This window comes from Euphorbia lathyris, chromosome 8, assembly GCF_963576675.1.
Source record: "Euphorbia lathyris chromosome 8, ddEupLath1.1, whole genome shotgun sequence".
In the NCBI taxonomy this organism is placed as follows: domain Eukaryota; kingdom Viridiplantae; phylum Streptophyta; class Magnoliopsida; order Malpighiales; family Euphorbiaceae; genus Euphorbia; species Euphorbia lathyris.
In genome coordinates this window covers 28,511,341-28,536,202 of record NC_088917.1, presented here as the reverse complement: position 1 = coordinate 28,536,202, position 24,862 = coordinate 28,511,341, and the positions used below count along the sequence as shown (strand labels likewise).

Here is a 24,862-nt window from a genome sequence, read left to right as displayed (position 1 = left end):
TCTTCTCCTCCTGAATTCCTGTCTTCTCTCCTTTTAGATGATGTTGTGGGGGTTAACTTTCCTAGGCTAATCCCGGGTTAGTTTTTTGGACTGTTTTTTGTTTGTTTTTTTTCTTTCCCTTTCCTACCAAAAAAAAATATACAAATAACTATAATTATGACAAATAATAATTAATATAAATAATACTACATTATAAATTATATATAAATAATAATAAATTATTTATAAATAATTATAATTGTAATTATAATAAATAATGATGAATTATATATAAATAATACTAAATTATAAATTATATATTATATATAAATAATTATAATTATAATTATAACAAATAATGATGAATATAAATAATACTAAATTATAATAAATAATGATGAATTATGATGAATTGAACTAAACTAAACTGAACTGAATACTACTGAACTGAACTTAACTTAACTTATGCTGAAATTAAGTAAAAAAGAACATGACCTAAATGTTAGTGTTATATAATTCACACAATAGATTAAAAATGAAGTTCTCGTTTGCTCATGTGTAAAACTTATCTTCTCTTATAGGTATAATATCTATTTGGCTCCCCAAACTAAAACTTCAAAGTTAATTAGGATCTTAAACTGTTAAAATCTTCAATCAGGTCTCTGAACTGAGAAAAATGAGTCGTCATTCTAAAAAATTTATCAATTGAGGCTTCATTGGAAATCATTCAATTGAATAGTTTCAAACTCTCTTTCCTCATTTAGGGCTTGATTGGATGGGAGGGTTTAGAGGGGTTAATAAGGGAATGGTTAGTAATGGTTGATAGAAACCCTTGTTTAGGAGGAGGAAGGGTTAGTAAGGGTTTAAAAAAAAATATGGGAGTTTCAACTAGTCCATTTATTGATGGATGAAGAGGGAATGCTAGGTTCAATACCTAAGACCTATATTCTAACTAACTTACTAACAAAACAGAAAGATTCACAGTTTCATATCAACATTTGTTATCCATATTTACTAGAGATTAGGTGTTCACGTGATTGGATTATCGACACCCAAAATTCATCTATATTTATCATTTTTCTGCATTATGGAGTTCAACTTTCATAACTTTATGAACTTTATTGCTATATTATTTATAATCATTGTAATAAATAAAAGATCACACTAATTTTCACATTAGATAAGAAATTTATTAGTATTTAAAACAATCAAACTGGCATTCAACTCTCAAACTTGAAATGGTGGCTCAAAGAAGTAACAAAAAAAAAACACAACCTAAGCCTTACACCATACCATATTCATGGTCTATACCCTATAACTCAACATTTCTATCAGTAAATGTCACCATAAATTCCAAACTTTAAAATAAAATAAAAAAAAAATGAAAAATCAACCCTCAATCTCTACAAGGAAACTCCAAAAGGTGAATGAAAAACACACCGAAAAGAGCCCCCCATCCTATATGCATTCATATGTCATACCATACGTTAATATGTTTTTATACTATATATGAATTATGTTATTATATGTTAAAAGATAAAATATATGAAATGTGTTTCATACTGTTTTGACGGGCCTTCTCTTGGGCCTGGGACTGGGCCTCATTCTTCATTAAGGCCCATACTTCTTTACTCCTGCATTCTCCAATCGCCATTCCCCTCTTAGCCTAGCAATGAAATTATCAGCTTTCGCATTCACATCTGGACTCGGGCAAACGCTCGCATATCTACCTTCCATCACGTTGACTCTTTCCGTTGACCTATTGTCAACATCGTCAAATTCTGGAGAGCTGCAGCGTGAGCTATTGGCGCTCCCTATCTTCACATAGTCTCCCTTCATTCTGAATTTAAATCCTGGAACTCTGAACGGCGGAGTTGGAGGCGGAGGAGGCATAGGAATTAGAGGAGATTGTCCTCCGTTATTCACATTTTCTTCGTATACATTGTTGATTCTTGTTGGTAATGGCGGTCGGTTTGCGGAGTTAGAATTTCTCCGGAAGTGCACTCGAGGAGGTGTCGATGGCGCTAGCGGAGGTGGAGGTGGAGGTGGCGCCGGTGGTTGGACTTGATTTTTCCGTTTGGACCACCTCTTCGATGAGGAGAGTGATGGTCGAGGTGGAGGTGGCGGAGGCATTGGCGGAGATGAGAAGGAATGAATTCTCTTGTTTTTGCTTCCTTTTCTGAAGAAATTTTGAAATACTGATGGTGGAGGAGGAAGGGGAGGAGGTGGTGGCGGAGGCGGTGAAGGTGGAGGTATAGTAAACGACGTAGATTCATCCCGAGAATGAAGTGATTCATCGTAGAAAATTTTCCTTTTCAGTTTCTTTTTCCTTGTACTCTGATGGTACAATGAAATCAAAACCGTCTTCAATTCCTTAGTCGCATTAGTTTTTCTTCGATTACTTTTCCAGTGGTTACGCTCTAACCGCGGTCCCTTCACTACCGGTGATGTTTGCGGAGGAGGTGGTGGAGGAGGTGGCGGCGGCGGCGTTGTTGATGGCCGATTTTCTCTCATGAATCCATTGTCATTATCATCCGCTTCCTCTATCTTTTCTTCACGCGAAACTGTTCTATAAGTTCGTTCCTGTTTATGATTGTGTGTTACTACTGTAGGAGCGGGAGGTGGTGGCGGAGGAGGAGGAGGAGGAGGAGGCGATGGTGATGCTGGTGGTTGATCCCGCGGCTTCGGTGTTGAACGAAGTTTATAAGTATCAACCGGAATTTCCTTAACAGTAGATTCTTCCACTTCAAGTACAGTTTTCTGCCTGAGATGGTTAATATAATCGGACGACGACGAAGGAGATCGATATTTATGTATTTCAAAATCATCAAAGAAGCGAGACCGATCATCGCCGGAATGCCACAAAGATTCCTGTCTCAGATCTGGATAAGAGCTGCTATTCCTCTTTAACCGCCTGAGTCCACCGGAAGCCGGTGAGGCATTAGAGAACTGATCAAACCAGTTACCAGAAACCGAGTGACCGCCATTTTCTTCTTTATTACTTTGATCGGAATGTAAAACATTACGATTCGTGGTGTTATCGTCTCCACCGGAGGTCGAATCGTCGTCGTTTCTCCTAGCAAAGATCCCGCAGAGGATCGCAAACAAAACTAGAAATACATTGAGGGAATCCCAGCTCTTCTTGACAGCAACAGTTGGACGAAGTTTATGAGAGGTGGAAAAGGAGAAAAAAGAGGGGAAAATTAGGAGGAGGAAGAGAAGGAAAGCAATGATAGATAAAAGAAGGATTAGTAATGGAAGATTGAGGAGAGGAGACGGAGATGAGTTCCGGCGACGGGAAGGCATGGAGGAGGAGATGAGAGAAAAAGGCGGTACGGTGGGTATGTTTCAGTGATTGTTTAAGTTGGTGTGTTTGTGTATTGCTTGAGAGGGAAGAGAGATGGCTTTTTTTGCTTTTTGAGAAATTGGACCTTACAAGACAGGTGTTGCTTATTAAACAAATCAAATACTATCATGGGGTCGTTTTTATTTTATTTTTTTATGGAATTATGGGGTCGTTTTTTAAAGAATTAGTTGCTATTACTTAAGGTTTTCATTTGGTTAAATATTTTTATATATATTTGAATTATGATTGTTTTGGTTAAGCTTTCATTATTTTATATTATATATTTTTTTAGGAAAAGTTTAGGGGTAAGTTGGGAAAGCTGGAAGGTCATATAAAGATTTAAAAAAAATTATATATAGAAATTCTCTTGAATACGAGAGAGTGTTATGAAAATTGTCTTCTTACTGTTGAGTTCATTCTTATCATACATATAATATGAATTTACTAGTTTATATTTTTTTATTGTTTATTAGATAAAATAGGTCATAGAATATAACTAAGTATCAAAGTGGATCGTTAAATATCTGCATATAAATCCCTATAATAGAATATTTATATAGAGAGGTAAACAAGAAGAAGATGTATGTAGCGATACGTGTAATATATCTTCAGTGTTGCAAATGGGGACAAGTGGATGAGAACTGTTTTCTTTGTCCCCATCTCATCTAGATGGAGAAGCTCTCTTCCTGTTCCTATTTATAAAATGGAGAAAATATAATTCACGTTCTCATCTCATTTCTCAAATTCTAAATAACACAATCTTTACTGAAATTCAAAAGTTTCTCATATAATACAATTAATCTATAAAATATTAGTATACTTGATACAAAAAAAATATATATATCAATTATAATTCATAGGTTATACATCAATCTATCAAATATGAAATAAATAAAAAAATATCCAAATACAAAATAAACAAATAAAAATCCATCTAAACTATATGGGGTGGGGATTCCCGTCGGATGGAGAAGGAGATCCTCGTTCCCGCTCCATCCCCGTCTCTGGAAAGAAAATTTTATCCTCCTCACTCCATTGAGAAAATAAATTGAGTTTCACTGGACGAATCTGTACCTTAAACTTTTGACATAGATCTTTATCTGAATATCAGACACACGATCATGGAAGAAATTGAAGTGGCCACGTATTAATTTTTAAGTGTATATCTGGAATCCATGTCTAAAGTGTCTTACCGTGACCGTTGGTTTGTCTCCAAACCTTTTATAAAACGAATACATAACAAAAGATCAAGTATTTCCCATTTTATAATTAATTATATTTTTGATAATATATGTGTCTAAAAAATAAATTACATATAAGATAATAAAGACAAATAGGTTGCTTAATACAAATGATATATAGATTTTTAGATCTCAATTAATTTAATTTAATTCAATCAAAGTTAAATTAACATTTAATATTATTATGATTTGACTGCAAACATGATAAATATATGGTCAATCAATCATAGTTTTGCAATTTCATTAACAAATTGACAAAACTACAAAAATTTCAATTATCAGCCAAACAGACAATGACATAAACACAAATCCAATTAAGAAATAACATTCTCAAACTTTAATCATCTTAATTTGTTCGTGTTATTTGTATTTCCGTACGTCTGTGCTTTTTCAACAATTATATAGTCATTTTATCTAATATTTTGAAATGTTTCTATTTTTTTTTTTTGAAAAAAATGAATGAATTAATATAAATCAGAGAGAATAACATCGGTAATCTGTGGCGGTGGACATACCCACTCACCAAAATCAGAGCTAGAACTAACGGCCTTCGCTAACGAATGGGCTGCTAGGTTCGCTGATCTTCTAACAAATGAGATCGAAACTAAGTTCAGATCTCGTAATAGTAAACAACAATCTTTTACAACATCAGAGAGATATGAGAGATTAAAATTTTGATGTTGAATGGCCTTCACAACCTCGTAACAGTCCGACTGAACTTCAACGTTAGCTAGATTTAGAGACTTGATCCAGCTCAAAGCCTCCTTCACTGCTACAGCTTCAGCGATCGTCGGGTTTATGAAGTCTGTAAATCCCACTTTTCTTGCAAATATGCAGCTGCCAGTATAGTCACGTATCAGCATTCCAGCAGAGCTGAATTTCTTTTCTGTGTTCATTCCCGCGTCTACATTGCAGACAAGGCTGCCTAGCTGCGGTTTTTCCCATTTTGCTTTTTCTGCGTTCGGTACTGATCGGTTCTGCACTTCCGGTCTTACCCTCGCCTTCCAACTCTGCATTTCAATAGTTGCTGCTGTTAAAACTGAGTCTGCCAAGCTAAACTTCTTCTCCCAAACCGTTCGGTTGCGATTTTTCCATAAATTCCAAAGGATAACTGAAATAGTTTCTATTGCAGGGGAGTTTTCCTCTAATTGCAAAGTAAACCAATTGAAAAAATCATTTATCCTTTCCATTCTATTGTCCGAGAAGTATTTCTCCCAGACTTGTTTGGCAAGCAGACACGACAGAAATACGTGACTTTCATCTTCTCCCGTCTCTCCGCAGATCGGACACTTGTTGATCAGCATACTGTGTCTTCGACTGAGGTTGGACAGGGTTGGTAAGCAACGTGTCCGAACGCGCCAAAGGAAGTTTTTTACCTTAGGGGCTACGTTTAATTTCCACAGTCTTTTCCAATTAACTTCCTCTGTCGTCTCAACTACGTCTCCTGGATTTCTAACAGCCAGTAAATAACCACTTCTTACTGAGTAAGCTCCATTCGGATTATGGTACCATAGCCACGAATCTGGAATACCGGGTCTGCCTCGCGGAATAGACAACATTAATCTGTTGTCCCTTGTGTTGAACATTTCTAAGACCTGCTGTCGGTTCCAACTGCCTGTTTCATCAAACAAATCGCCCACAGACTCGACTGTTGTTTCAGTAGGTCTGTCGCTGCTGATATATGGATTTTCCGCGTCTGGCAGCCATGGTTCGCTCCAAACACTTGTTGTCAGCCCATCTCCGATTTTCTTTCGGAGTCCCAATTGCAGTACTTCTCGACCTGCAATTATACTTCTCCAAGTATAAGACGGGTTATGTCCTAAGGAAGCATGGAGGAAATCAGAGTTGGGGTAATAGCGAGCCTTGATGATTCTTCCCACTAGCGAATTCGGATTCTGCAATAGGCGCCAGCCTTGTTTTGCGAGAAGCGCTGTGTTGAACTGGTGAATGTCCCGAAAACCCATTCCTCCTCTGACCTTTGGAATGCTCATCCTTTCCCATTTTTTCCAGTGAATCCCTGTCCCATTCGGACCTGTGGATGTTTCTATTTAATAATAGGTAAAGTCTAACTGTTTGCTTTACCTTTTGTCAAACTGATATCAGAACAAAAATTGTCAAAACAAAATTGGGATTTTCATTTGCGACCAGAAGATGATTGGGGTTTTTCGGTTATTTAATAAAGAGAGAGAAAGTGACGAAAATGAAAATTCTAAGCTACTTTAATTCTCTAACCTCTTAATTTTAAGGTTATTTAGTAAAGAAAGAGAAAACGATGAAAATGATGATTTTGGAAAATAAAAAATTTGGTTTCATAATAAATGTGATACCAAACAACTTTAATTCTTGAAATTTTCCATTTTGAAATTGTTAGCAGTCATTTTTATAATGTCAAACTAAACGATACTCATTTTTAATAAAACAAAAACTTTAATCCGGGTCTGGTGGTGAAGCTCTTAGCCTAGTGGTTGAGAGTTTACCTATGCCTTGGGAGGTCATGGGTTCGAATCACATCCGGGTCTGGTGGAGATTTTTCTTTCTTCTTTAATGTAAGCGCATTGTGCGCAAATTTTATAAAAAAAAAAACAAAAACTTTAATCCATGTTTGAATAAAAACAAAATTTCAGATACTATTTTGATTAAAAAAAACACTTAAGTTTTTTTAGACTTTGCCCTTAATAAAATTATTATGGATAAAAATAGGAAAAAAATAATTTTTGTTCAAAATATAATCTAGGTGTCTATATCATCCAGCTTTTATATATATATATATATTAAACAATTTATTAGTTATTACATTAGTCACTTTTTTTATTTTACAAAGAAATTATAGAATCTATCTATAAATTTTATATAAATGACACATTACAGTAAACCTTCATAAATTAATACTCAATAAATTAATAATCTTTTTAAAATAATAATTTATTCTAGTTCCGACTTTGACCAGTTCAAAAAATGATCAATTTTAATAAATTAATAAGATAATAATTTTTTGGAACAACTCTTTGTTTTATTATCTCTATAAATTAAAAATTTCTCAAATATATATGCCAAGTATATATAGATATATTTAGGATAATTTAGCAAAATATGAACTCTATAGTATTTTGTTTTTTCTTGAAATTTAAATCTAGTTGAATTTCATTTTAACTATTCTCAGTGCATTCAAAAGTTTTGGTGTGCTCTTGTCAAATTGTAACAAAAAAAAATGTAAAAAGTGGTTAGTGTTATAATTGATTCATTTCTTGTGACTAGTTCCAAAGGTACCGAATCATTCTCACTTCATCCCCAGCTTCATCACTCTATAAATTAATAATTAATAATTTATTGATTAATTAATATCTCTATAAATTAATAAAATTTCATGATCCTAATATTATTAATTTATAGAGGTTTTACTGTATATCATTATGTAAAAATTTTATGATTAAGCTTTATCTACAATTTTATTATATTAATGCAATTGAAAAAAAGTAATATTAATAATAAAATTATATTACTACTATTTAGCCTATTTTTGAAAATATAAATAATCAAATTTACAATAATAATAAATCTAACTTTAATATAATATTTCTATCATATTTGTATCTAGGGGTGAGCATGGTCCGGTTCGGTCCAAAAACCGAACCAACCCGAATTGGACCGAACCAAATTACCTCTATTTTTTAAGGCCAAACCAAACCAAATTATAATTCGGTTTGGTCTGGACCGAACCGAATGATTTCGGTTCGGTTCGGTTCGGTTCATGTTTGGACCAAACAAAACACTAGAAACCTACAACTACTTGTGTCTTGACTAACTAAATAATTATATAAAGACAATAATCATATAATTAGCTTTTCTTTTGTACATATAATTAGTTGAGAGAAAAAAAAACATATTTAATTGTTTTTTTTTCTATATATAATTAGTTAATTAATTTAACAACTTAAAACTAAAAGTAGTATATATTGTATTTTGGTTTGGTTTTGTTCGGTTTTGGACCAGACCAAACCAATCCGGACCGAAAACCAAACTAGTTTAAAAGTTAGGACCGAACCAAACCAAATTATAATTCGGTCCGGTTTGGTCCGGTTTTTTCGGTCCGATTTTTTCGGTCTTTGGGTTTTCGGTTCGGTTCTGCTCACCCCTATTTGTATCGGCTCTCCATTATTCTTTCGTTTATACCTTTTTCGAATTTAGCACGAGCGGAAACGGTTTATCTTGTTCGTAAATCAATAGATCTACGTGGTTGCAACAAAAGAAAGGATTCACATCCAAATGTTCAGATCGACTTAAATGATGATGACTGGTTTGCGGGTGTTTTTTTATGGATTTGGAATTACGAGAAGTATATATTTTCTTGTTCTGTTATGTTTTTAATACATTTTATAGTTATTTTTGCTCTTTGTAGTTATTTTAGTGCCTTTATAGTTCTTGTAAGGTTTCATTTCTTGTGTTTTTCTTGTTGTACTTATTTATTTGTTCATTTATTAAAGATATTAGTGTTTCTATAAAAAAAAAATATATTAAATACATACATATATAATAATAATCATCAAGAAATAATATTTTAATAAATAATTATATACAAAATTTAACATAAATTAATTCAATATTTTATAATGTTAGATAAATTAATATAATAAAAAAATCAATTATTACCTATAAAAAGGGTAAATTACATATATGGCCACTCAACTTTACACATTTAATATTATGACTATCAAATTTCAATTCTTAACAGTATGGCCACTGAACTTTACACTTTTTAACACTGGTGGTCACTCAATGCCTCAAAACGACCATTCACGACCTAAAAATAAAAAATTTGAAGCGTTAATGATATTCTAAGGAATTTTAATTCTTGAAAATTTTCGTTTTGAGGTCATTTATGTGTTGTTTTGTTAGGAGAGATAGTGAATTTTTAGAAAGAGAAAGCTCCAAAAAAATGTGATTTTGGAAAATAAAAAATATGGTTTCATGGTAAATGTTGTTTTGAATAACTTTAATTCTTGAATATTTTCATTTTGAGGTCGTTAACAATCACTTTAAGGAGTCGGTGAAAATTGAACGGTCACCGATGTTAAAAAGTGTAAAATTCTGTGGTCATACCGTTAAGAATTGAAGTTCAGTGACCATAATGTTAAAATGGGTAAAATTCAATAGTCGTCGGTGTAATTTACCCCTATAAAAAATCAACTAATTACTTCCTCAAATTATTTACTTCCTCAATTATACCTTTGTAATAATTGATCCTTTCATAAACTTGAAAAAAAATACGTCCTTGAGGCTTGTGAGCTTTCTATTTTTTTTTTTTTTTTAAATCATTTCTAAATTTTGTTTAATAAGCTCACTCGAATTTAAATTATTTGATTTTTTTTTATGAAAGGACGAATCTACCTTTGTTGTATTTGTACTCCATAAATAAAAAAGAATTATGTATGAAAATGATTACCACGTGTAGTCCATAGTGTATAGGACACGAATAAAGTTTACAAAAATAGTGTTTTTTAATGATTGGAGCGTGGAAGCAATCATTAACTCCTGTCCTTTTTTACAACCAAAAACTGAAAAACATCCGAGAAAAAAAAGAACTCACCACCTTTTTAATCATCCAAAGAGGATATTCAAACTTTGCCCTTTTCACTATTAATCACTTTCTAAAACATCTTTATATGAAAATGGAGGAGTAAATTTCAACAATGTTGACTCAATAGGGATTAAATTCAAGGGTTCGAATAGTGTGAAAGTGGAGTTAAATACCCTATTCATCAAACATATTTTCTTATTGTTCAAGCTTTAGAGATGTTCCAAGTTCTCTCTTCGCATAATAATTGGGCTTTAGGGTATTGGGCTTCAGGGTAACTCCAAGAAGTGCTTATAGTCTGGGTTTCTCCGAAAGACAGTTGGATGAAGATTAATAGTGACGGTGCCAGACAGGAACGGCTCTAGGTTTTGTAGGTAGTGGGGGCAAACTATATATGCGATGTAAATAAATTATATAAAAAAATCAATAATAACATAAATAAATGGCTTAATACATCATTTGTCCCTTCAACTTGTCTACAAAACTTGACCGGCTTGATAGCTCCCTCAATTTGTATAAAATATTTAGTTAGCCCCTTAAATTTGTTTAAATATAATCAATTGATCACTCGATTGCAAAAAAAAAAAAAAAATTAAATGTGAAATAACGCATCTTAGAATGTTATTACATAATTCAAAAATAGATTAAAAAGAAAGTTATTACTTGTTCAAATATAAAATTTGTCTTCTCTAATATTAGAACGGTATACCCGATCTTGGTCGTTTTACTTTTTTTTAAACGCGTGCAATAATTCTTTCGTATTTAATTTACTTTTTTTTTACAACCGAATGATTAATTGATTACATTTTATGCAAATTCAAAAAGCTAACTGAACATTTTATGCAAGTTGAGGGCTATCGAACACTTTGAAAGTTCATGATACCAATTACGCTTTTTAAACAAATTGAGGAAGCCTAAATAAATAAATTCAACAATTGGAAATCAAACTATAGATGTTAAATTGGAAATCAAAGTTGCTAAATTGCTTTAATTTCTAAATTGCAAATGCTGAATTTAGAATAAAATATCAAACATCAAATAAAAAGTACTAAGAGGAAACAGAGACAAACAACAACAGAATAAAAAAACCAAAATTAGCAAACCATTTAACCATACACATATTTCATTTCATGAATCATAATAATAACAACTTAACAAGCAATTAAGAATTAAAGGTTAAATTAACAAAAACATTAACCTTCTTTCTTCTAGTTTGAACTCAAATTGAGAAAGAAGAACCAGACAGATAAGCAACCACAAAAACAGCAACAACTTTCGTTCTTCTGGTATGCTGGTGAGGGACGGCGGCATCACGACAGAGAGAGAGTGAGAGAGAAGAGAATAAGCAGCTTTGGGGTTAGACTTTTGATTAGAGGAATTCGATTTTGAGAGAGAAGAGGGAGAGATTTAGAAAGAAATTAGGGATTAGAATTTAGAGAGGACTCTAACTTGATGGATAGATTTAAGTTTTTATATTTAATTTCTGATTAGTTATACACAAAACGACGCCGTTCTACTTAAGTGGAACGACGTCGTTTTGTGTAATTAAATCAGACAAAATAATTAGACCTAACTTTTATCTTTCTTCTTCTCTATTCTGCGCAGCTTCTTCAGTGGTCTTCAATGGAGTCTATGGGGGCAACCTTTAAAAATCAAAAATCAATACACATGGTTTGTTCTTTTTCAAAATCTCAGTGGGGGCAAGTGCCCCCATTGCCCCCACTGTAGATTCGTCCCTGGTGTCGGATAAGGCAATCCCGAATATGCTTCGACGAGAGGTATTATTAGGAATAGTTGATAAGTATCCAATTTAACGTTCCAATGTCCACTTTAGTGCTAGGTTATTTAATTAATTTAGTGTTATTTCGGATATTATTACTTGTTTTGGTATGATTTGTCTCCACATGACTCAAATGATTAAAAGGAGCAGAATTAGACTTAATTTGAAGAAACTTTGGACTTGAAACGAAATTGGAGTTAGTCTTGCCCAAGATGAACTGAATCATAGGAGCTGAAACGAAATTAAGTTAGTCTTGCCCAAGACTAGCTGAATCAAAGGAGCTGAAACGAAATTGGAGTTAGTCTTGTCCAAGACTAAGACCTCCAAACTGATGATGTTTAGATTGATCAGGACTTTTTCCTACTCAAAAAAGAAGGCAGAAAATAAGGGATATGAGAAGATTAGAAAAGATTTGTGATTGGGAAAGATATTCTTTTGTTAGCTAATTTGGAGGGATATATCTTATTTACAAAAACATTAGGTTTTTAGATTAGATTATCTCTCTCTTTTCTTTTTTAGACTTTTACATTTTCCAGAGAACGTATCTTTCATACTGGAAAACTCGAAACACTTATTTTTGTTCTTAATGGCTATTCATAGCTAAACCCTTTATTTCGGTTAAGGGATAATTCAAAGGCAGGAATCTTCAAGTATTGTGAGATTGTTTCTCTTCTAGTATTTTCTCTTTATTTATATCATTTGTTTATTCACTGTGTTTAGGGATTTTATCTCAATTGTTAGTTTGCTTTTGAATGATACGGCTGATTGTTCATTTGATTAAACTGGCATACAGCTGTCTGATTAAACTAGATAATCAATGAGTCATTATTTAGTTAAATCTGAGTTAGTAGTAATTGATGGTATAAAGTTGAAATCTAGATTGTATTTGGGGATAATTATATTGACAACTGAGAACTCTCCATGTGACATTAATACATCTATTTTTGACTTTATCTCATCAAGTGAATGAGTAATTAAGTTTCTGAATCGATATCGCTGAGAATCGGTTGGCTTAGATTAGGTTCTTCTAATTCCTAACACTGTTAACGGGTTGAATCTTAGCCGCTGAGGTAAGGTTATTCGTTAATTATGAGTTAACTACAATCTTACTTGGTTAATTCATTATTTAGGAAGAATATACCAAACTAGTCTGATATGCAATTTAGAAGAAACGTCATTTTTGTCAATGATCAAGACTAACCGAATTCCTTGCCTGAGAATCCCTTAGCTGAAATTCTAATTAATCATTTCATTCAATTTCAACTCAACTTTATTACTTTTGTTAATTTAGCAATCAACTATTCTAATTCCCTCTTTTTACTTTTTATTTATTTGTTTAGTTATATTTGCAAATTAGATCAGTATTAGTCCTTTGGGTACGACCTTTGCTTACCCTTGTGCAAGCCTAAGGGCTGTGAAGTTATATTTATTTTTGGTGGATTCGACAACCGTCAATAGTAATGGAGAATGTTTTGGTGGCGTTACTTGCAACTTGGCCATTTGCATGACATTGCTTACTGAGTTCCGAGGTCTTTGTTATGGCTTTGAGCTAGTATGGAAAAAAGGGTATCATAGAGTCATCTTTTGAACTTGATTCCCAAATGGTGGTGAGTCTTGTGCAAGAGTTTGATAGATCGACTCATAGTTTCTTCTGGTTGATTGCGGGTGTAAAAATCTTATGAATCAGAATTAGAAGATTCAGGTACAATACAATATACCTTTAGAGAAGGTAATAAAACAGCTGACTAGTTGGCGAGTTTCATAGGAACTTTTTCCTTGGGTCATCACGAGTGTAGTATGCCTTTTGTAGACCTTCGAGATATCATCTCTGCTGATTGTTGTGAGTTTGACACGTTTTAGTCTGTGCGAAGCTAGTTTTTCTTTTCTTTCTTTTTTGTTTTGCTTGGGGCTCAGCCCTTCCATTGTAACAAAAAAATGACGTTTCTGTCAAATTTATAGGTCATTCTATGAATGAGGTAGTTCATGCTTAAACTAGGTATTCTAATTCCTTGTCAGAACTTGTGGAGTGAGATTCTGTCCCTCTAAATTTTATTTTACATTTCCTGTTTGTTGATTTCGTTTAATGAAACTTATTTTTCTTTAAAAAATCTCTCTATAATATCTACAGTAGTCAATTTTTATTTCCTATCCATGTTCATTAGTAATGTTTGCAAATTATATAAAATATAACATGCAAAATAAATGCTCAAAACCATAAAACTAAGATTAACTACAACATAAACGAAATAATAATGAAAACTACTTAATAAGTCTCTTAAAAAAAATACTTAATCAATTCAAAAAAAAAAAAACTTAATAAGAGTTTGTTGGAAAGATCAAGTGAAGGAAAAATGATTTATTGAAATCAAGAAGAATCTGAATTACAATATACAGAGAAAAATTGATTGAAGAACTTTACAATGATCAAGCAGTCTTTTATAATGAACTGCTAACAAATACAGTTACAGACTCAACTAATTGATAACCAACTTGTAACTATGTGGTTGACAACTAACTATGGTTAAGCTAAACTTCTCTAATTAACAAACTAACTCAACACTCCCCCTTCAAACTTGGTCCAGTTATGTTGACAACTCCAAGTTTGCTCAAAAATTTGTCAATCTGAACTCCATTCATAACCTTTGTAAAAAGCTAGTTGCTAAAGTGATGAAACATGTGGTGTTGATATAAACCCCTGCTCCACATAGTCTCTTATAAAATGAATATCGATATCAAAATGTTTAGTGTTCTCATGATCAATAGGATTAGTTGCTATAGCTATTACTGAAGTATTATCACAGTTTAGTGGGATAGGTCTTTCTACTTCAACTTGAAAGGTTTGGAGCAAAAAAGAAATCCATTTGAGTTCACAAGCTGTTATAGCTAGGCTTCTATATTCAGCTTCTCTGCTGAAGACCTGCTGACTATAGCTTGTTTTTTGCTTTTCCAGGAAATCATTGATTTTCCAAGAAAGACATAATACCCTGTTATTGAACGTCTAGTTGTCTTACACACCCCCCAATCTGCATCGCAATAGGCTATTAGCTTCATCTTGTCCTGAACTGGATAAAATATCCCTCTAGTCAGTGTCTTCTTCAAGTATCTCATAATGTGAATTGCAGCATCGAAGTGGTGTTGCATTGGTTCAGTCATAAATTGACTTAATTGTTGTGTTGGAAAGCAAATGTCTGGGCGTGTGAACCCCAGATAAAGCAATCTTCCTATTAATCTTTGATAAACATCTAGAGATGACAGTTTAGGTGTGACTTGTTTTGGTTGAAAACCACTAGGAAGTGGTGAGTTTGCTAAATTTGCATCTTGTATCTGGGCATCAGTTAATAAATCTCTGATGTATTTCATCTGAGATAAGAACATGCCCTCTCCTGATCTTGCTACTTCTACTCCTAGGAAGAATTTGACATAGCCAAGATCCTTAATTGTGAACTGTTGATGAAGAAAATCCTTCAACCTTATTATTTCAATCTCTAATGTACCTGAGATAAGCAAGTCATCAACATAAAGAACCAATGCAATGAAAACATCTCATGTTTGCTTTGTGTATAAACAATGATCATGTTTAGATTTTAGAAAGCCAAATTGGACTAACTTAGCTGACATTTCCTTATTCCACTGCCTCCCTTCCCGTTTCAATCCATATAAACTCTTCACCAATTTGCACACTTGCCCCTCCTTTGCTTTGGCATAACCCTCAGGGGGTAACATGTAAAGCTCTTCTTCGATAAAGCCATGTAAATAGGCATTATTACTATCTATTTGGGGAACTGGCCAAGCTTTTGCTGCGGCAATTGCCAAAAAAATTCTAACTGTCACCAACTTAGCTATAGGTGAATATGATTCATTATAATCCAAGCCAAAAATTTGATTATAACCTCTTGCCACTAGCCTAGCCTTAAATCTGTCAACTGTTCCATCAGACCTTCTTGTAATTTTGAAAATCCACATGGATGTAATTCCTGTCTTGCCTGGTGGTAAATCAGTCAAAATCCAGGTTCCATTGTTTTCTAAGGCTTGTAACTCAAGTGACATTGCTTCCTGCCATCTAGGATCGGTGGCAGCTTGTTTATAAGTTTTTGGTTCCTGCTCAGTAAATAAGTTGCTGAGAAAAGCTTGATGATTGGGTGAATAATGGGGCGAATCACATAAGGTAGTGTCTGAATTAGATACTTGAGCAGTGTTAACAAAATCTGTCATCCATACTGGTTGTTTGATAATTCTGCATGTTCTTGAGGTATTTGTAGGTTGAGTATTTTCAACAGTTTCTGGTGAAGAAGAATTAGAATTTACAGGTTGATCTGTAGAAGAATGTAGAGTGTCATTTGGTATTTGGGAAGTTGAGATTAATGGAATGTTGTTATTGCAAGAATCTGTGAGTAATTGTTTGAAAGGAAAAGAAGTTTCATGGAACTTTATATCTCTGGTGGTGATGAACTGCTTAGTATCACATCTGTATACCACATATCCCTTTTGACCATTAGCATAGCCCATAAAAACAGCTTTGTAAGCTCTCTCATCAAAATGTCAAGAAAGGGTCGAACCAACATGCAAATGTAGCACAAGAAGGAACTAGTGGAGATATGGAAGGAGAGCAGGATGGAGTACAATCTTTGATACCATGTTGGAAAGATCAAGTGAAGGAAAAATGATTTATTGAAATCAAGAAGAATAATCTGAATTACAATGTACAGAGAAAAACTGATTGAAGAACTTTACAATGATCAAACAGTCTTTTATAATGAACTGCTAACAGATACAGTTACAAACTCAACTAATTGATAACCAACTTGTAATTGTGTGGTTGACAACTAACTATGGTTAAGCTAAACTTCTCTAATTAACAAACTAACTTCAACAAAGTTAAATTGAATGAAATTAAAAGTTAAAAACTCACGAAATTTAAATAATTAAATTGAATGGAATTAAATTATCGGGGTAACCATTCGAACTGTGAAATAAATTCTACACCTTCCTGAAAAAATAAATTCTAAATATTCTTGAAAAAATCCATGAAATAACTCTAATTATTTCCACTAAAACTCACTTATTAATATGTTAATTTGGACTTCTAAAATTAAATAAACATAGGTTTTGCTCATTAATTTTCATCCTCCTAAACCAATCAATCTAAAGATGTACTCGTATTTATAGGATTTTAGAGTTAAAAAGGGAAAATGGCAAAATCAGAAAAAATGGAAAAAATGGGACTAGGTCACCTGATGCGCCAGCTGTGCCTAGCTAATGCCACACACAGCTGGTGACATGTCAGGTCGTTCCTAACTCATGCCAAACACTTTCCTGACACACGTCAATTTGGCGTGTGCTAGACACGCACTTGATGCATGAGTCTCCCTAATTTTCTTTTGATAACACCTTTTCTCTCAAAAGCGTCATTATTAACATTCAATTTTGTAGTTGTGGTATTTCTAGACTCGTTTCAGCATCATGATAACTTCTATTTCACGGGTCTTGTGCTAAAAAAGACTATGTAATGTCAATTTTCGATTTCATCCCGAGTTTTACTCAAAACTTTACTGAGTCATAACTTCTTACCCTGACTTTCAAATCGAGCATAATTATTCTCGTTAGGCATAGACTCGCAATTACTATGTGAAGATGGAGGGTAATATTCGACCAATAGATTACTTACAAGTGGACTTATCGGATACCCACTGAATGGTGCATATAGGTATGGAATCATGGGTGAAAACCTTAGAAACTGGCTTCCCACATATTTCATATCTCCCATAGGTATAGAGTGTTAGACCGTGGGTCTAGAGTGCGCAACAATGGCCACGAATGTCATAGGGATTGAGGCATGTAACTGTCATCCCTTTATAGCGTTGGAATTGAGATTCACGAGTCCCACACTTATATCACGGGTATGCTCTACAGTTTAAGTTCTCAGTATACACATATATATTGATGTCTGGAAACAAGATTCTAGGGTTCAAACCTATTCATAGTGAGCCACTACCAACCAGAGTCTGAGGCTTATTTCTCACCTACACTCTGGCCATCATATTTGTAGATAGGTGGGGTGTTTCCTCCATCCTTCCTAGCTCAAAATCTATCCTAACTAGTACCATGGAAAACGTGTTTGCATCCTCCGACCTCATATCAAAGGAACTTTCTGAACGAATTTGTCGATAGATTCCGTAGGCGATGTGGTGTATTGAAGGTCGTAGGATCTTTATTATTTGTGATGTCTTCAATGAGTACCTCCACTATCTTTTGCTGGAACCACCATCGATGTTTATCGTCAGTAAGCTGGTGAAACCATGTGAAATCTCAGCTCCACGCTTACTACATCAATGATACTTTGTGGATATTTTAGTGCTTGGATCTCCGGTATTCATAATCATCTGAAGGTTTTCCTACAAAATGAAAGAGGTGCATGCTGACCGACATAAACCATTTAATCCCTAAGTTAGCAACTTTCAGGAGATGGGGGAAAATAAAGGAGGCTAGAGTTTCATACATGCACAGGCTCTCTTAATCCCCCTAGTTATAGCTTCTCATATTTTCTATTGGGATTGTAGGATATTGCTATTGAAGGACTGTTGTCCATATAGAAAGCCTCCACGTGTATTATGCTTTTAAGGAGTTGTCCACGCTGTACTCCCTTAGGCGCATGTATCGTGATTGTCATTTTTTTGACTCTAGTATATTCAGATAGTTATGTGGTAGCTATTGTCCGGATTCCTCACGTGGAGTTATAGGGTATTCAGACAATTACTTGTCATTTTGCATTCGAACCCTGTCATGTGATTCAATAGCATTTAGCGCAGTCTTCTCATGAAAGCCCGAAGGATAACACTCACCCTATTATCATTATGTAATGTAATTAGGTGCAACATAATAATAATAGCTAAAGTGGTACTCATAGAAGTTTAACGGCATAACACTCGTTTCACCCCTAAACTAAAACTTCAAGGTTAATTAGGATCTTAAACTATGAAAATCATCAATTGAGTCCTCATCCTATCCTATTTGATACAGACCGTAATGATTTCCGTGTTAGTTCAAAATGAGATTGGGAAAGAGAGTTTGAAACTAATCCACCAAATGATTTTCGATGAAGACTTAATTGATGCTTTTTATTTAGAATTGTGATTTAATTGATGATTTTTTAGATATGATTGATAATTGTGATAGTTTAAGATTTTAATTAACTTTGAAGATTTAATTCAGAGAGACAAACAATTGATATGACAAGTTTAATAAAAAGGAATGAAAGAAAAACACAAGATATCCTTACTAGCAACCCTAATTAAGATCCTATTATATAGGATTTGTTTTTGTCGTTAGAAATGGACCCTCCTCCCCTCCTACATTTGGATTTTAATGTTGACTTAAATATATGATTCGAAATCTTTCAAATATATATATATATATATGATTCGAAATGAAATTTCATCAAAAAGAAAAAGTATATATATAATGAACTTAAAATAACTTTTAATCGTTTCGATTTCAAATGAATGTTTAAATTCTATTTATCTAATATATTATCATTTCAATAAATCTTACCTAATAATTTGAGATTGAACAATTGAAAATTTTGGACAAGGCATATTTAGTCCTAAGATCTTTATTTTATTTTATTTATTTATTTATTAAGTCTCATGTAATAGGTGATTCTGATATTTTGAAGGCTAAAGATAAAGTAGTAAATGAATATCTAATAAATATGTAAAAGTAAAAAAAAAAAAATCAACTATGTGAAATAGAATTATTTAAAATTGACAAAAAATTTTTGATACATTTAAAAACATTGAATTTCATATAAAAAAATATATTTTATTTCGCTTTAAATATCCAATTACTCATACAAAATATTATTTACGAGCATTTCTAGGTGTAGAATCACTAATAATAGAGTTTATATCAATATACTCTAACATATTTATCTCAATACATAAATGGTTACATATTCGATATTTCGTCATATAGTTCTTTAATAATTTTAATTTTGAAAATTTTCTTTCAACTGGTACGACGTCACTACTATAGTTATGTGGATTCGAAATGCAATAGAATATTTAAATAACAATATGATGATTTGAAAAACTCAATAATTTCAAATGATGACATGAATGCATTTAGTAAATTTATTTGCAATATTTTCATTTCTGAAAACATTATCTACATCATATAAAAATTATTATAAAAAAATATAATCATATTCCTATAACGCTTATATATTTTGAGATTTAGTGGGTGTTTATTTTAGCTTTTCGGATGAGCGTTTAACATTTTATTCCAAACCGCATGAAATATAACGTTTGGTTAGGTTTATATAACCGCCGCGTTTAGCATTTTCTCTTGAAACTGCAACATTTCGAAGTTTTTCATGGACAACTGTTTGTAGTTATTTGTTATTGATAAAATTATCCTTTTTATTTCCAAAACATGTTTTTTAAAACATGTCCATTTTAACATAATTTCACCAAACACTAATAATTAAATAACTAATAACAAACAACTAACAACAGCAGCAACATCTATTAACTAACCGCTAAACCAAACAGACCCTTGATTTCTGTATTATTCGTAGAAAAAATATTACTTTTGAGCCTTCCTTGATTAGTCCCTAGTTAAATGCCCCTCCGACCCATACCCAAAAACCGGATGCATGCATAAACAGTAACTAAATATAAATAATTTGATATAATTCTGCAGAAGGATAACGTTAGAGTTCCTTTTCCCTCTTTTCTTATAAACTTTTAATTTTCCTATCTTTAAAAGATATAATGGCCTATTATTTCTTTTATTGTTTTGTCGTTTTCTTTTAATTTGGACCTTTGGGAAAAGTACATATATATCTAATCAAACTCGAAACCTCTTTTTTGCTCCTTTGAAATACTTGTTTAAACTTCCAAATCCTACTTGAAAAGTGGAAGCTTTTCTTAAAAAAAACAAAAAAAAACAAAAAAAAAGAAAGATATTAATACATTCACTTTAGAAAAACAATAAAAATTCAAGGGAAAAGTACGAAAAAATGAAAAAATGCATGTGGTTTGCCTAATTTACAAACACAAGCATGTGGTTTAAAAGTTTACAAATAAAAGTCCGTGGTATGTTTTATTTACAAAACAAAGTATTATAATTACACAGTTAAGTTATGATTACGACTAAATAGATTTTTAACTTAAAAAAATTATTCTTAATTATCAGCAAAACACAAGCTCCAAAAAAAACAACTTCCTAAATCGAAACAATAAATAATATGATGGAATTTTACGTTCTTTTACTAATCTGGCAGTTTATGAACTAAATTGATATTTAAGGTCATTTTACACGGTTGAAATTTGATTTTGTGATTTATGTTTTGTCAATATATAAATGTAACTGAAAATAAAATTAAAAAACGCTCTTATTGTCATCAATTACTTAAAAGTTTAATTTTATATAGTTTGTTTTGTAAAAAAAGCAAACCACATACCTCTATTTATAAACTTTTAAACCACAGACCTATATTTGCAAATAAGACAAGTCACAAGCATTTTTTTTTCGTACTTTGCCTAAAATTCAATGGACATAAATCCACTGATATTTTTGTATATAGCTTGTTTACTTGCATTTAAATTATTACTGTTTAGTTTTATTCAATTATAATTTATGATATTGAAAATGTAAATTTAAACTTATTTAATGTACTTTTTGAATTATAATTTTTGAATTACTTATATTAAAACGTACTATTTTTTCTATAAATAAAGTAAATTATCTTTCTTTTTAAAAAATAAAAATTATTAAATTAATTAATAAATAACTAGATCGCTTTTGATATATATATAATCACGTCTTGTCAGAATATGATGCATGCACAATTTTTTATGATATTATGTATAGGAAGAGAATGGTTCCATCCAATAATGTAGAGAAAATTGACATACATAAGCAATTTAATGTTCAAAGCATCACTCTTTACTTTCCCACATAAGTAGAGAAACCAAAGATAACTTGAACATAAGATTATTTGTACTAGTGACAAACCCAACCTTAATTTCTTTTTTGTTATTTCAGTATGACTTTCAGAAGATACTCTTTAAGAAGAAGAAATTAAATTCTTTTCGGGTATATTTGTATGATGGAGTAGGCCAGGGATGGATCCAAGAGGAGTTTAGGGGAGCTTGAGCACCCACTGGTCATTAAAAATACCGAAAATTCTATGAAACTGTAATTAGAATTTTACATCAAAATTTATCTATTTAGTATCCATAAATCACGATAAACACTCTCTTTTAGTGAATTTTGAATAGCACCGGAATAGATTGATGTGTAAGCTTTAATTAGTTAGAGGAGCTTTAAGAAAATGATAGTGAAATTTAGGGTGAAGAGGTAGCTTGAAATGAAAGGGGTGGGGGGATATTATGTTGTTGAAGGCCCACTTTAACATCTTTATCCTTCCAAAAGTTGGAACCCAGCTGAGCAGAAATGCACAGGTCTCATGCCATGCCTATCCTAGCTACAATAAGTCCTCCACTTTCTCATTTTTTATTTATTTACAAGAATACACTGTAACACTTTTCTTATAATCATGACTATATAACTCTAACCAAATGTGGTTGGTGCTAGCCGTGCATACAAAAATTCGAAAACCGAAAAATCAAAAACCAAAAAACCAAATAAAAAATAAAGTTAACCGAAATTGATGGACTAGTGTACGGTTTTTAATTTTAAAAATAATGATTAATAGTTATGGTTACGGTTTCTTTATTCTAAAAACCGTGGTTAACCGAAACCGACCAAATCTCAATTAAATATTAAAAAAATATAAAAATAAATTTATTTATATGGGTAAACAACACTATTCAATTATAAGGTCTCTAATTTTTTTCACTTTTAATGGTTTAGTCTTTCTATCAAATATTAACATCAAATGAGATGAACATATGTAAATAACTCACAGTTAATTTGTTACTGTCTCTCTAATTTCAGTTTAAGCGGCTTCTTTTTCTTTTGTGTTTTGGATGTAGAAACAATGATAAAATTTTATTACTTATTTTTCAAAATTTTATAGCCAGAAGTTTTATTAGAGGCATTTTATATTTTTTTATCCGTTTAATTGTTCCGTAACACATTTTTAGACGGAGATTTGATATAGGGACTAAACAATTTGACGGAATCAAAACCGAGGGATCATAATGCACGTACATCTCCCTCTCCGCAGTTAATATCGCCATTGACCCGTCGTCTCCCTCACAATAAAAATTAGAATTCTTTTATTATTTTTATTTTTATTTACTAACGGTTAGAAACCGAAATAAAAGGTTAACCGACCAAAATAATTGGTTAACCAGTTAGTGGTTAATTTGTAAATAACTCACAGTTAATTTGTTACTGTCTCTCTAATTTCAGTTTAAGCGGCTTCTTTTTCTTTTGTGTTTTGGATGTAGAAACAATGATAAAATTTTATTACTTATTTTTCAAAATTTTATAGCCAGAAGTTTTATTAGAGGCATTTTATATTTTTTTATCCGTTTAATTGTTCCGTAACACATTTTTAGACGGAGATTTGATATAGGGACTAAACAATTTGACGGAATCAAAACCGAGGGATCATAATGCACGTACATCTCCCTCTCCGCAGTTAATCTCGCCATTGACCCGTCGTCTCCCTCACAATAAAAATTAAAATTCTTTTATTATTTTTATTTACTAACGGTTAGAAACCGAAATAAAAGGTTAACCGACCAAAATAATTGGTTAACCAGTTAGTGGTTAATTTGTAAATAACTCACAGTTAATTTGTTACTGTCTCTCTAATTTCAGTTTAAGCGGCTTCTTTTTCTTTTGTGTTTTGGATGTAGAAACAATGATAAAATTTTATTACTTATTTTTCAAAATTTTATAGCCAGAAGTTTTATTAGAGGCATTTTATATTTTTTTATCCGTTTAATTGTTCCGTAACACATTTTTAGACGGAGATTTGATATAGGGACTAAACAATTTGACGGAATCAAAACCGAGGGATCATAATGCACGTACATCTCCCTCTCCGCAGTTAATCTCGCCATTGACCCGTCGTCTCCCTCACAATAAAAATTAGAATTCTTTTATTATTTTTATTTTTATTTACTAACGGTTAGAAACCGAAATAAAAGGTTAACCGACCAAAATAATTGGTTAACCGGATTTAATGGACTAGTGTACGGTTAGTGTTTTTAAAAAACCGATTAAATGGTTAACCGACCGAATTAACCTTAATGGACTGATTAACCGACAACGTGCACCCCTAGCTGGTGTGAGTGGTGTAACACTCTTACTTCTTCTTATTGGTAGATCTGTCCATGGATCGGATCGTGTCAGGTTCATGCCTAACCGGTTTATAGGTAAGTCAGTCCAAGTCTAGTCTAATCCACTATTAATTTAGTGGGTCGGATTTAAAAGTTAAATTCCAAATTCAATATATATAAGTCTACCTAAAAATATATATAATTTTTAATTATAAAAATATAAAATTTACATTTAAAAGTAAATATTTCATATATAAATTCTTTCATTAATATTAGTAGATGGTCGGATTGGACCAACTCATGCTATTTTTATCAATACCAAACCCGTTCAAAAAATAGACAGATCTGACTTTAGCAGACTTAGATCAGACTGGACGTAAAACTAATTTTCATTGTCGAAACTAGACTCAAGAAACATGGGTTTAGACGGGCCGGAAGTACCTAGATCCGTGGATAGGTTTAATTGAGTAAAAAAGGCGACCTTAGAAAATGATACCCACTACCCATCAAGTATACTCAACCCTTCCTCTTAAGGGAAAATTTCTAGAATGGGTGCATATTCACCGGCGGCTCCAATATTTTGGAGGGTTTTTTTTTTTTCAGAAATCTAACTTTTATAAATATAAAATGTAAATAAAAAAATTAAAAAACCAAACTTTTAGTCCAATATATAAAATAAAAAAA

General features: G+C 32.3%; 1 protein-coding gene across 1 annotated transcript; it reads right to left on the bottom strand.

The window, feature by feature from the left end:
* Positions 1-1,147: 1,147 nt before the first annotated feature.
* Positions 1,148-3,453, bottom strand: LOC136201900 (formin-like protein 7). The gene has a single exon (XM_065992275.1). It carries the CDS (start codon positions 3,283-3,285, stop codon positions 1,591-1,593), a length of 1,695 nt encoding a protein of 564 aa, XP_065848347.1. The 5' UTR covers positions 3,286-3,453; the 3' UTR covers positions 1,148-1,590.
* Positions 3,454-24,862: the final 21,409 nt, after the last annotated feature.